General features: G+C 37.1%; 1 protein-coding gene across 2 annotated transcripts in view; it reads right to left on the bottom strand.

Moving 5' to 3' along the window:
- Positions 1 to 14,895, bottom strand: part of LMO3 (LIM domain only 3) — a 148,539-nt gene extending 133,644 nt beyond the window's left edge. Inside the window, exons 1-2 of one of the 2 annotated variants that reach the window (XM_077756381.1) lie at positions 14,659 to 14,895; positions 13,834 to 13,950 (exon numbers count right to left, since the gene is read on the bottom strand). In XM_077756381.1, coding sequence (XP_077612507.1) covers positions 13,834 to 13,891 — 58 coding nt within the window. In that variant the 5' untranslated portion in view covers positions 13,892 to 13,950; positions 14,659 to 14,895. The remainder of the gene's footprint in view (positions 1 to 13,833; positions 13,951 to 14,658) is intronic. The other variant, XM_077756385.1, reaches the window with a different exon arrangement.
- Positions 14,896 to 15,111: the final 216 nt, after the last annotated feature.

The raw sequence follows: 15,111 nt of genomic DNA, 5'->3' as shown, positions 1-15,111 counted from the left end.
CGCTTTCATACATCCTCTTCCTCATTTATTCTTTCAAGATCTACTGAGTACCAAATGAATTGGTATGTTTTAGGGCTGCAGAGGAACAAATGAATGAATCAAGTAAAGAACCTGAGAACTGATGTTCTCACAAGAATACGTCAAATGCTGTAAACATTTATATTAAAGCTTTCTAAGGAAAGAAATTTGATTAGTCTATTATAAGATTCTCTCTTTTATTGGGCCAATACTGGTTAAATATTTTAACAGAGTGTACTGAAAGAATATGGTCAAGGCATTATTAGTGTGTCACACATCGTCTTAAAATGTTATCTGTTTTTAGATAAAAAGAAATCCCAATAAACTCATAAAAGAGATCAAAACACCTGGTGTAATGGTATTATTGACAACGTACAGTTTTCTAATAAAATACATTTCATTGCATCGTAACACATTTTTAACTTTTTTCTTTTTATACCAGCAATACACAGTACCATTCACATTCTGTCCTTGTGTGTATGTATTTCTTCATTTTGGTTTAGAAGCGTTAGAACCATTTTCTAAATTACTGTGTGTAATAGCACATGCAATATTAAACTTCTCATTCATACTCTAGTTTTGAACCTCAGTTGCAATTGTTTGTATGTGCTTTAAACCAGCTAAATATTATTCTATATTTTTTGCACCACAATAATGATTTTGGATATTGTAGTTGGAGCTTAATGTGTTTTTATTGGTTTATAAAAAGTGAAAATATATTCGGGAGCACCTGGCTGGCTCAGTTCGTTAAGCATCTGACTCTTGGTTTAGGTTCAGGTCATGATCTCATGGTTCATGAGTTTGAGCCCTACATGGGGCTCCAAGCTGATAGTGTGGGCCTGCTTGGGATTCTCTCTCTCTGCCCCTTCCCCACTTCTGTGTGCTGTCTCAAAATAAATAAATAAACTCAAAAAAAAAGAAAAATACAGTAGAACACTATAATATTAATCATCTCAAAACAATCCCATTATTTTATAGCATTTCTCTGAGGATTTCCATTTTATATGAAGTTTTATAATTTCTAGTGTTTTTCAAATCAGTAATAATCATAATAGTAATTAACATTTATTGAATCTTAACTACATGCCAAATATTCCTCTAAGTTCTTTATATAAGTTTCTTCTACTTCATCTTCACAACAAACATTATAAGGTAAATACTATCATTTCCACTACTTAAGGATGAGAGGACTAGTAAGGCAGAGAGTCCCAAGGTCACACAGATACTAAGGGGCAGAACTAAGACACAAACAATGTCTGTCTCTACGGTCTGACCTCTTACTCACTGTACTAGGCTGCTTCAGTAACAGACAAATTTACACATAATTTTTCTATGCACGGGAAAATTCCAAGACGAGACTATAAATACAGCAAATCCCCTTATTTGTGGTATTGCTGTCCACAGTTTCACTTTCTATGGCTTCAGTTACCCCGGACAACTGTGGTCCAGAAGTAGACGACCCTCCTTCTGACACATCATAGGTCAGTAGTCTAACGCTACGTCACAATGTCTACATCATTCACTTCACTTCACCTCATCATGCGGATCTTTTATCATCTCACATCGTTACAAGAAGAAGAAAGGTGAGTACAATAAGACAGGTTGAGAGGGGGACCACATTCACATACATTTTATCATAGTATATTGTTATAATTGTTCTGTTTTACTAACAGTTATTTTGTTAATCTATTATGGTGGTGAACTTACAAATTAAACTTTGTCATAGGTATGTATGCATAGGGGAAAAAAGACGTAGTGTATTTAGGGTTTGGTTTCAGGCATCTACTGGGGGTCTTAGAATGCATCTCCCCACAGATAAGGCGTGACCACTGTACTTCCTTCAGCATAATGTACTAAACAGAACCGGAATCAGGAGATAAGTCACAAAACTTTTGGTGTATTATTTTTTCTGGAAAGACGACACGATTACTAATAAGGTGACTAATGATCCGATTTTCATGAAGAGTAACTTTCAAATCTACACAATCTATGTTTGAATGAAACATAGGCATGTAAATAAAAGATCTATGAAGTTGAGTTTCTATTTTGTAGAAATCCTGAACCCAGATTTCATTGCTTCTTATTAGATTGTTTTTTTCAAAATGTGCAGGACCATTTTTCTTTTGCTTCTCTTGCCTCCTTTCCTTCTCAGAAGACTCTCCTCACTGCTATGGCTCTGAGGGAGCTGTTCCCTCTCACGGCAGTGGACACGTGGTACTTGGGGGTCAATAAGAATATCTCAAGTCACAAAGCAAGATCTAAGAGTAGACACATGACCTCAGCGCAGTCTGATCTTTCTGATTCTCTTATGTCAAGCTTATTCCTGCCTTAAGGACTTTGCACTTTTGCTTCTCTCAAGGTATAATTTCCTTTCCTCAGATTTTCCTGTACTTTTCCTCTGCCCACCTCCTTTTTGTCATGCACACTTCATTTGAGTGGTCTACAGAGGGGAACTACAGGATTATTAAGTCTAAATGAGTTCCTATGCTTCCCATTTACTATTTATGATCATACTCCATTTTATTTCCTTCACAGAACTTAGTACTACTTGGCATTGTATGTCTCCTTCCACTAGAGTGTAAACTCTGTGAGTGTGAAAGAAGAGCACTTCTTGTTCGTCTCCAGGTTCCCAGCACAATCAACAACAGGCTGAGGTTTAAGAGCTGTTGGGCAAATATTTGTTGAAAGGTTGAATGTGAAGCAACCTTAAAATAGTTTGAGTTGGGTTTCTATCCAACATAATTGATAAATTCTGGGTTCCTTGTTATATGATACCAGCACACAATCACTACAAATGATTAAAAAAAACCCCTCGACATATATAGGATATAGGTTTTTTTTAAAAAAAGGCTAGCAGTATTATTTCCATTTTTACTTATTATGGTAATTTTGTAGCTTACAAATATTTTGGATAATCATTATTTTAAAAAATTAATTAAAATGTTTTAATTAAGGTACTAATAAATAAATATTAGCTCTCTGTCATTATAACTAGTACCCTTCTAAGCACTGTAGAAACACACAAAGTATGTGATGAACATGACACTTAGGAAGTGAGTAGATATATACAGGAGAGGCTAGTGTAAGCAGTAATAGTATGCCTTGAAAATGGCTAGGGGTTAGAGAATGGTGAGATCTTCTTAAATGGAGTACTTGGGAGGAACCTTGTGGTGGGCATAGAACTAAATCTGGATCTGAAACTGTGGAGAAGCTTTTGGTGGAGAATGAGGGGAGAGAACAGCTCAACAGAAGGAGACAAGGTGGGAACAGGTGTGATTTGTGTGGTGGATGTCAAGGAACATGCCACAGACCAATGAAGACCTCATCTGGGGAGTTGAGAGAAATAAGTTGATGATATCAGTTTATAAAATAGGGTCATAAATTAGAAATATTTAGTTTTTATATTATTTACACTAGAGATTCTTGCAATTAATCCAGCCTTAATGTACAGAATAACTATAATAGGAAAGAGGTTAGAAAACCTTTTAGAAATCCTGTGCTGAAGCTCATGTGTGAAGTGTTGAATCTCTTGTGAAGGGTGGTGGTGGGGATTGTACACTAAGGTCAAAAAAGATAGCTCATTCAAACTGAATGCTCAATATACAATATGAAGAAACGCAGAGTCAGGAATACTCCTCAGTTCCTATTACTTTTAAGATTATTTTTCGTTTTTAGAGAGAGAGAGAGAGAGAGAACAGGAACAGGGGAGGGGCAGAAGTGAGAGGATCTTAACAGGCTCCATGCTCAGCGCAGTACCCAGACAGGGCTCAATCCCACGACTGTGAAATCATGATTTGAACTTACATCAAGAGTCTGCTACTCAACCTACTGAGCCACGCAGGCACCCCCTGAGTTCTTATTTTTGAAAGAATGGGAAAAGATGGGAGCAATGATGGAAATATGCAAGTTGGAGGTGGATCTAATTTGTGGATGATTAGAAATTTGGTTTTAAATCTCAGGTAACATCATATGAGTAAGTAGAAAGTTTCTATTGGCATTTCCCAATCCAGGGGTTTAAGTGAGTAGTCAATGTAAGGGTGATAAATCTGGCAGTAAATAAGCAATAAGTCTATTGCAGTAAGTTATTTACAAAATCAACTGAACTCATAGGTATTCAGGGCTATCTTATTCATTTGACATAGTAGGCAATGTCTGGGGCTCACAATACTTTTAGATACCCATGAACATGTTTTATTTATCTTTTGATTAGATGGAAATAAAAAAAAACCTTTTAGCTAAAAAAGTGTTTTGTTACATCATACTAATAAGTTTGTCTTCACACTCATGCAATAATAAAATATAACTTAATGTTTTGTTTCATGGAGGAAGGGGCTTGTGAACACAAAAGTGTTTAGGCCCCATGACAATCATGACAATATCTTTGAGATTTAACCATGATGGTGGATTATTAGGAAGTGAGTCTTATATCAATGGTTCCTGAGATTTGTTCTTCCCCTATATACGTGGTCATAAGTACGACACGCCTGTGAGTGTGCATGCTTGTGTGTGGCATGTAGAATAAGATCTCACTAACTAGGTGCTGGGTGCCTGGGATATATGCTTGCCAGCAGGACCATGGTAACTACATCTTATTCACACCTTGTGACATGGCATGCACCTCTGGCCACCTTCCATACACGGATTCTATCAATTCCCTCAGCCCCTCCTTAAGGGATCAACTTAAAAGCAATACAAAAGAGAGGTGAACCTAGCTTGCACAATCCATTTTTCTTTGTTTAGAGCCAGCATTTGTCATTTTTTTTTGAAACAGAAAAATAGATTACATAAAAATTATTATATTGGTTTTAAATATGAACACAAGGAATAAAAGAATGCAGCATTCACTCGATAATACTCATGCAAAATTAATGATATTTTATCGTTTAAGAATGGTAAGGATCCTTTCTCCATATGTCTGATGAGCCACATGATTCTTTAGGTCTCCAAACTGAGCACTTACGGTAATGTAAGGATATAAAATATACTCTTTAGGCTCTGGGTCCCAATGCTAGTGTTTTAAGGAAAAAAAAATTAGGTGTCATTCATATTTTTTAAGCATTTTTTTCCCTCTTGGATTCCTCTCATGTCAAACATCAAAGAATTGTTTTAAATTGTATTCCTTCAAAGATGTATTTAAAATTTATCTAAAATTAGGTTGATCACAAATTATTCCTTTTTTTTATTCATTTCTAAAACCGTGTTCCTTTTATTTCCAGACGAACTTTGCTGAAGGAATGACTACATTTCTTTAACACTGCAAATAATAGAGTTGACTGTGTGTTTGAGCAGGTTGACAGTTTCACTTAGCAAACTCACCCTAAATTCTGAAAACAAGCCTTACTGACAGTGGGCTGACAATGGATGAGATGACAACAGAAATAATTTCCAGCAGTAACAAAAACAGATTTAAGCTAGTACACACAACAGGACAAGCCTCTTCCTTTTAAGTGATATAAAAAAGGAACACAATCAAAGGAGAAGGAGGCAACATGCCCATTAGGTACGGCACAAAGTCTCGGCCTATTGCAGTAAGTTATTTACAAAATCAAGTTATCGTGCATCTTTTGTCCTTACCAGCAGGTGCAGCTGTTAAGCAGGAAACATTCTAATATAACATGGCCTTGAGGGGGGAAATAAATAGACGGTTTCTTTTCCCTTCCATTGCAATGTCCAACACCAGTATGATAATTTAATAATTCAATTTCATTTGCCAAGAAAAATTAGCCATTTATTTGGAGCCTCGAAATCCCTGAACTCTGAATACTTACGTGTGATCAAATCTTGTCCTGCACATTTGCATAAAGGAAATGCTTTTTTTGTCCTCTACTCTATACTGTTAGTTTCCCTTCAAGCATTTAGCAGAAGCCTACAAGTAGAGTGTATGTTTAAGGCAAGTTAAATCGGCTCTGCTTTTCTTTCCTAATAAGGTGACCTATCCAGGCATATGCTTTAAGCAGCCTTATTTTACTGAAAACTGAACAGAGTTCATCTCCAGGTGTGGCATCCTAATGTGAGTGCGTGCTATGGTGGCCTTGCTTGTGCTCAACTCGAGGCAGGTGGATAGTAACGCAGTGAATGTGGAAAAGTATACAGTGTGCAAACTGTTAGGAGAATTTGTAGAGTGCAAAAAGGGGCTGAGGAACCCAGAAAGCACAGGTTTAAGGAGCAGAAGGGCAAGTGAGATGCAGCTGTGAGAGGGGCAGGGTAGAAATCAGCAATGAGCAATGTTTTACAGGCAGAAGGAGGTGCGGATAAAAAGTCATCAGCAGTAGCAGATGTAAGGAATTGACCTCCCATGTCCACTCCATTGAAGATGGTGCTTAGAAGTATCACGGAAAGCGTTATACGAAGTTAGACTGCAGAGGGTTGAGTGAGTATGAAAGATAAGGCAAATTTGAAGCTTCCTTCAAGTATCTTGGGAATAAATGGAAGAAGCAAAGTTAGACCAGTATTTTGGGAGAATGAGTCTTTGGTGGGGGGGGATAGGAAATGGAGTTTGAAGGTATCATACATTTTAAAAATAAGAAAGTAATATTTTTCCATGAGGTCTAGGGAGGATGGGAAAGGCTAGCCAGTGAAGCTCAGAAAAAACACATTAGTTTTGATAGGGAGATACTCTCTCTTTCCAAGACAGTGGGAAAGAGGTAAAGCTGTAACACAGGTAATTGGTTCTTTGTTTGGAAAGGATGGGCAGAGTATTATCTAATGTCCTCTATTATTTCTTCCACGAAATAGGCAAGACCATTTGCTGAGGCTGAAGGGGCAGTATGGCAGTTGCCTCAAGCAAAGCGGTAAATCTTTGAAATAGATGCTGATGACAAATAGGCAGCTGGAAAACCGGATTCTCAAAGGCACCATCCACAGTGCTTGTCTGTGGTGCTTCATTCCAAGGGATCAAACTATATAGTGAAATAATTCGTAACTTGGAGATTTGGAGAGATAGAATGATAAAGAATACCTCATTGATGAAATGATGACTGGCCACGTACAGGAGTGTAGTACAGGCCATGTCTGGAACGCAGTGTGTCTTACTGATCTTCATGACTCCAAAATGGATATAGACACTTACACAGCACACAGGTAAGGACAAAATAAAAGATGGTAGAGGGGTGCCTGGATGGCTCCATCAGTTAAGCAGCCGACTCTTAACTTTGGCTTGGGTCATGATCTCATGGTTTGTGAGTTCAAGCCTTGCATCTGACTCTGTGCTGACAGTGTGGGGCCTGCTTGGGCTTCTGTCTCCCTCTCGCTCTGCCCCGCCCCCCTCGCTTGCTCTGTATCTCTTTCTCAAAAAAAAAAAAAAAGATGGTAGAATGAAAGATAGCATGAAGTGCCTAATAGAAACAAAGAAGTGTGTGCCTTGATAACATTAAAATTAATAGCACCACTAATGATAATAACAAACATTGAGTGCTTACATGTGCCAAGCCCCGTTCTAAGCAATTTACTTGTACTATCTCATTTTAACTCACACATAGGAATATGACATAGATACTGTCACTACAATTTTACAAGGCTCAGAGGGTCAAGTGATTTATGAAAGCCACGGAGACAGTAAATGGAGAAAGGACAACTCCTGAGCTCATGATCTGTAAGGAGTAGGAGGAGGAGTAGATGGATGGAAGAGACAACGTAGAGGGTTAAGACTGATTCTGTGGAGGTATCCTTTCTCCTTACCCCTCTCCTGCCTACTGTGTCTAGTTCACAACATAGATCTGATACAATGTTGAGTGATGGTACAATTGAGGGCTTTCACTGGAAATGCAGCAGGCCATGCTTTTTCTCTATGCAATCATTTAAAATAGAGAAATAGAGAGGTTTTGAAATACACACTTTCTAACATACACTTTTAACATATATATATATATTTTTTGGTAACAATGATAAAACATAAATGAGATAATCAACAATAATCAGGCAATGATGACAGCCCTCGTGTATGATCTCTGTTTCTGAAACATGAAGATAATTTCACTCAGGGTGGGTCTGGCCTAGATTTTGCATGACCTTATACATTTATTTACACTTCTCAGACTCTCAGATTTCTAGTAGACATATCACAGACTAGAATGTTACTCGATCTCACTGACTTATTATAAGGTAGAATTTTATTTAAGAATATAAAGCAGGGTTTCACAATTTATTTTGAAACACATGCTCTATTTTAGTAAACACAAACATCACATGTCCTGATTTAATGTTATTGGGAGAAAATGATGAAATATTGTGGAAAAAAAATCAGAGCTTTGGGCAAGGTGTTGCTTTATTTGTAGATTACAGGCTGGTTCCCAACCTTGCCAGTTTTGAGAATCAAGCTCTTAAACATTTGAAGTTCTAGGCAGCGTATGAAATTGAAGAATAGAAAAAATGTATATCAAAGTTATTTTTAACACCTCATGTTGGCTATATATCTATTGCATTTTCAGCCAAGATACTGTTAGTTTAATCAATTCCAGATCCTTGAGATCTTAAATATGCTAAAATTTTTTCTCTACACAAATTGTTTTCAGTTTCAGTAAGCCATTAATTCAAAATGAAATCTGAAGATTTAAGTTATGGGGAATTAAATTGCAAAAGGTCTAATTAGAATATCTTAACAGGTAAGCAATCAACGTTCCGCCATAACCTTGTATACTAATTTAATTTTTCCACAATATTTTCATCGTACCTGCAAAATTTAGTAAAACAAAACCACTTAAAAATTCAACAAATATGTTCAAATGCTAAATCTGTAGGTAAAAATAGATGTAATAGACATTTTTCCTCTAATATTAGCTTCTAGAGAGCAGCAGATAATTTAAATATCAAGGCTTTCTAATTAAATATAACATTTTCTGGGAATGTTTTTGAGTATCATATATGGAAAATTTATTGAAGAAAAGCAAAATGAAGCAAATAAATGAATAAGACTAATGTTTCACTTCTCAGTACATTCAAACACAATTTAGGCAGCACAGTATCTAAGTAAATCTTAGTTCTAAGAAATAAGCTAAATATTTTATTTTAAACTATAAAATATTTATAACTTGATATTACAATATTGTAATAGATCATGTTTTTAAACAATAGAGGGGAAAAGAATTGTATATACTGAATCCACACATATGTTTAGAGTCTAAAAATGTCAGGTGACTCTTACCTACTTTTTTTTTTTCTACTTCATTTATGTTTGGTGTTCATGGGAACCAACTTCTGGCAATCTTCCAAATCATTTTTTGAAATTTAATTTTAAAAGGGCTTATTTTTATTATAAAAATAATGCAGGCTTATTTTAGAAAAATTGGAAAACCAATTAAAGTAAGATAAAACAATCACCCAAGTCCTTCCCAGATAGAGCTACAGCTAGAATCCTGATCTATTGTCTCTAATATTTTTCTAAAGTTTGGTCCAATTGTGGCATCTTTGTCTTTGCCTTTTGTTGTTGTTGTTTTTATATTGTGTCTTCTATTTTCTGAAAGCAGTGGTGCCCACAAGGAAAAAAATTGTTGTGCAGAACAAAAGAAGAGCATTAGATCCCTCTGGTGGTTTTATGCAAGGCACAAAACAGTAGGGGAAGGAGAGGGAAAGAATGGAGAAAGCATTTGGGCAGACTAGGTTTATTCTGACTTATGGTCCACATAAGTTTATCCGGTGCGATCAGGGTGAAGGGCTCTGCTCCATGCAGTCACTCACAAACCCAGACTGTTGGGGGCTCAACCTCCTGAAACATTGTCAGACTTCACGACAGGGCAAAAAAGGACTTAGAAATTCCCCCAAAACTTTTCACTGCTTGAGTCAAAAGGTGGCCTGTAACACTACTGCCTCGTCCTCCTTGGCACAACTCATCACATGGCCTTCCCTAATGGCAAGGGGCCTGAGAAACATAGTATGGCAAGGACAATATTTGGTGGGCATCACACTGCATTCTCTAACAGAAGTGGAGAAACAAAACAGATTTATAGGTTTGTGCAATTTAAGTTCAATTTAATTTCCAAGTTAGATTTTTCCAGCTGCCCTAATGTCTCAACTCCTTTTCTGAAACACTCCTTTTTTGGAATTCACATTTACTATCTTAATAGAATGTTTAAAAATAATGCACATAATTATATATTGTCTTAGATGTTTACTTAATGGTTTTATTTCTTTTGCCCCACAGATTTATATGCACAGGCAACATTTATTCCATAAATATTAATCTGTAACTTAAATGTTATCCACAAGAGAAGCTGAGGCTTACTGAAATATGAACTGTATGTTGATATATTAATAGGATATTTTGACAAACATGGTATCTTATTTTTTGCCACTACTTTGCTGGAAGCATGTCACTCATCTGCTCATATTCAGGGCTTTCCCATTCCTAAAGAATAGACTCCAAGCTCCTTAACAGGGCATACAAAATTTTCCTTCGTCTGTCTGTTGCTTAACATCTTCTGTCTCATCTCTATTCACCTCCTACTTGATATTTTATGCAGTCCAAACACCTTTAGCTTCCTCAGCACATCACACTGCTTTCTCTTTCAGTGGTTTTGTTTACATAATCATGGACCATCTTTTACAATGCCAACCTTTTTCCAGAACACACTAACATTTCCTGATGAATACCTACTCATTGCCTTTAGACTCCGCTCAGATGTCATCTTTTCCTGGCCTGGGCAAGTCGGAATAACTTCCTGCCTTGTTTGTTCAAATAACACCCTGTATGTATCTCCATCCTTAGACTACTAGCCACAATGAACTCTTAGTGATCGTCCCCTCTCCCAGATGGTGAGCTTTTCCAGGCCAGAGACTAGGTCTAATTCATCTTTGGGCCCTCATGCCTATCATGATAATTAATTTATATTTTTGAAGGTTTAATAATTGGAACCAACTGGTGGAACATCTTGACAGTCTTTACCGTTTTCTTTTACACAGCTCCCGAAGTATACTCTTCAAACCCTTCTCTCTGTCTGATTTATTTTATTAATTCCATATAGGCTTTTCCAAAGTTGGAGGTTATAGACAACATTAATTCAGAATGATTTTAAATAGGAGAAAATTTTGTTCCATGTTTCAAGGGTGGCTTCCTGCACCCTGATACAGAGGGGTCAGTTAACTTTAAAGGGTGCCTCAGATAGGCACATAATGCTCCTTCTCACCCCCGTAGGCCTTTCAAACTATTATGCCTTTCCAAGAGCCAGAAGTGCAGATACTATGAAAAATGAATTATTAATGTCTGATTTTCACAGCAATAGAATATCTTTACCCAAAGAGTAGCATTTCTTCCATGCTTTCAGACATTCTTTCTAAATATAAAATCCTGACCCTTTAGTAAGGTGTCTTTTTGAATCACGGATTTGCTCACTTTCATAAACGCACTGTCGTTACTTTTAATCAGCACAGAAGTTCGGTTTGTAAAGTTCATGGTCAGATTAGAATCAAAACTACATGTGAAGAGTGATGAATAAATATACAAATGAGACTAAACATCTTGTATGTAGCAAATGTAGTTTCCAGATAAATTCAAATGGCGGCTTATTTTTTATTTTTCTGAAAGAGGTTCTCCCTGTATAATGATAAATCTCTGTCTGGTAAGGGGAAGACTTATGTACAGTAGAAGACAGTACCAAGATTTCTGTCTTCCTCAATCTCACATTGCCATCCTCTCAACCCATTCACGGACTCAATTACACTATTTGCTCTTCATTTTGCACAGCACACAGATGATTTACTGCAGTTCTAGTTGAAAACTTCTCTTTACCGGTGATTTGACACTTAAAAATTGTGCCATCTCAAATTTTAAAAATTAAATCAGTTGTAAAGTGTTAAGTAACAGTCATAACTGAATTTCTAGATATTGATTATATGGTCATCTTAAACAGGTATTTACTTTCTTTTGCTTGCGATTCTATTTGCACTTTATTGAAATGATGGGAAGCTTTTGTTTATTGCCAGTCCAAGTCACTCACATAAACTCTAGGTAGCCTATTTACAGTCTTCAAATATCCAGAGAGCAATTTAGCATTTGTCTAGGGATGGTTTTTCAGTAAATTTAGTCAATGTACATGTAGGACAACTTGCATTGTTTTCTGATTTGGTAAATACACAGTTGTGAGTGCTCCTACCTAATCTCTCTATGATGGCCTAGCATCATGGTAATTTGCCAAACTGCTTTTTTGAAGGTCATTTATCAAGTCAGAAAGGAAAATTATAAGATTCTTCAAGCTTACTGGAGAATCCAAAACCAAATACAGTGCCTCATTCTAACAAAAGTTATTGTAATTCTGAAGAGGATTTGAAACATTTTTTATAACCTCCATCAGAATGGTTTTTGTATTGGTTCTAAAAGGAAAGCCATCTAAATGACACCCCTTTGAAGCCAAAAGAGAAGCCCATGCTGCCAAATCAATGCCCAGAGACACTAAATGCAATTAAGACTGAGTTTCAGCGTGTGTGACTACCTTCACAAGGAGTATCACAAGACTTCTCCAAAGTCTAGGGCATTAAGATGTCTTCTTAGTGCTACTTTATGAGCCTGAGAGCAGCTGCTTGGTCTCAGAGAGGCTTTAGGGCATCACCAATCAATTATATTTTCTTACAGGTTACCAAAATTTAATCCTCCTTTCACACATCTGATCAGAATATATACAATAACTTTAGACCAGAAGAACTCCCCAGAGGTATCTTTACAATATAAATAAAAATACACTGTTTTCACAATGAAGTATTAACTATTATAAGAACAGACATAAATTAGAAATTATGGCCTTTGCCCTTAAATGGCTTCTTTCTATCGAGTTAGAGATTTGTGACATGAAAAACATGAATGTCACCTAAGAGATGGAGAGACCTGATTAGTCTTATCTTCATATATTAACATGGACCAAATTATTACTATTATTATTATTATCTTCATTATTAACATGGACCATATGTTCTCTGACATTTTCACACTGAAACACCGAAACATGTGTTGCATATTTCCTGTATGGCAATAAGAATATTGGATAATTTTATGTATAAATTTTCAAGTGGCACGAGGCAGGAATAATTACCTGTACTTTAGAGATGAGATAATGAAAGCTCACATGAGATAATTTAGCTATCATCACCCAGCAGGTTTGCTAATGAGTCCTGACTCTAGCCCAGGTCTACTCAGAGGGTCTGAAGAAATGGGGCCCAGAGCAGGTAGGTGTGTGACACTTAGGGAGAGAATGATGAGAAGTGGGTGGTATGGGGGGGAGTGGTGAGCATAATACCCAGGGAAGGAGCCAAAGGGAGAGGCTGGGGATGAAGACAGCCAGCAGCATGTACATCTGTCCCAATGGTCTCCACGTACTGTCCCCAGGAATCTTCCAAATTCTCTACCCGCATGGCTGACTTCTGTCATTGCAAGGATAAGTAACACTGGGAAGCAGCATCTAACAAAACGAGCTCAGGATTCGGAGTCAGATAGACCTTGATGCAAATGCCTGTTTCCTCACTTACCACATTTGTGTCGTTGACCAACTGAATAATTTCACTGAATCTTAGTTATTATTTATTTTGTAAAAATTTTATATTTACCCCTCTGTTATTTACTTAAAAACAGAAAGCACTTAGCAGTGTTTGTTACCTAGTAAATACTCAGTACATGTTAATTTTTTTTCTTGTTTCTTTTGCTCACTTTTCTTCCTTCTCCTCCCGTCAACCAACTAAAACTTTCTGATCCCTTCTTATTCGGGCTCTTCCATCTGATAAGGTCACCTGTGTATGTTTCTTCTGAACTTATAAAGGGAAACAAATGACACCTAGCCGTCCGCTTTTTAATTACACCAAAGGAATACATAACTTAATGCAAATGGTTAGGGACATTACCAATAACAGGCTTGGGGAGAAAGTCTTCACGAGTTGCACTGTGGACCCAACTCAGCATATTCCAAACCTGCTCCTCCTCGTTCGTTCCACCTCTTAGCAAATGATACCACTATCTACCTAATGGCACGAAACATTTACTTTGTTAACTGTGCATCATTTTTTATCCCTCAGCAACATTAAATATTCTTTAAGTTTATTCATTTATTTTGAGAGAGAGAGAGACAGACAGACAGACAATGTGAGGGGGGCAGGGGCAGAGAGAGGGAGACGGAGACAGAGAATCTGAAGCAGGCTCTATGCTTCAGCGCAGAGCCCCACGTGGGGCTGAACTCATGAACTCTGATATCATGATCTGAGCCAAAGTCATATGCGTAACCAGCTGAGCTACCCAGGCACCCCCATATCTGACCTTTTACCACCCCATGTCAAGCATCAGCACAGCTTCTGGTTCAGTATGAGCACCCCATTTCAGCCCTTAGTAAATATTTGTACAATGAATAAACCGACGTATGAATGAGCCATTGCCTCATAATTATTCCCTTATCTAATGCATCTTTAAGTAGCCATCCTATTTTGTTACCCCTTAAATCATTTTCCTCCTCATTTTCACTGCATTACTTCAGGTCACCATTATCACTTGCCTTAATCACTGTAATTTGTTACCAGATGAGGGTTCTCTTGGGAATAGCTGTGGCTTTGGGGGATCTAAGAGTAATTTAAAATAACAAAGAACAATCTGACATGAAGTAACTTGATAGATTTTGGTATCTACATGTAGCTAAACCAACACAGTGTAAGACAGGTAATCTGATTCATCAGGCTTACCTCACAGGAGCTGATTTTTTCAAAAACTAGGTGAATCACAGGAAGTTAGCCATTTCAAAAATTGTGCTATAAATGATCTTCTCCTGGCAGCTGTCACTTTATGGTAAGATACTCATCCCTGTTGTAAGCTCTTGGGATTTTGTGACTCTCTACCCCTGGACTCTACCCCTAGATACTTGGTACTCGCATATCTATTCAGTGTTCAGCAATAAACACATGGTTAAGACAGGGATTTTATGTATCATCTTAGAGACAGCTGAAGAGAATTCTAGGATGAAGTGAATAGAGGTAACCATGGCGAGGCTATGCTGAACAGATTGAAAATCTAGAGTAGAAGGCCATTATGATTCTATAGTAGGTGGGATGCCAGACTCTGTGGCTTAGTGATGGATCCAAATAACCCTCTCATTTCTCCTGAAATTACCCTAAATGATATTCATCCAGCTGGTCTTT

The sequence above is a fragment of the Crocuta crocuta genome, unplaced genomic scaffold (assembly GCF_008692635.1).
Source record: "Crocuta crocuta isolate KB4526 unplaced genomic scaffold, BGI_CrCroc_1.0 scaffold262, whole genome shotgun sequence".
Taxonomy (NCBI): Eukaryota; Metazoa; Chordata; class Mammalia; order Carnivora; family Hyaenidae; genus Crocuta; species Crocuta crocuta.
The sequence above is the reverse complement of the archived record's forward strand: the minus strand, read 5'-3'. Positions and strand labels throughout refer to the sequence as shown.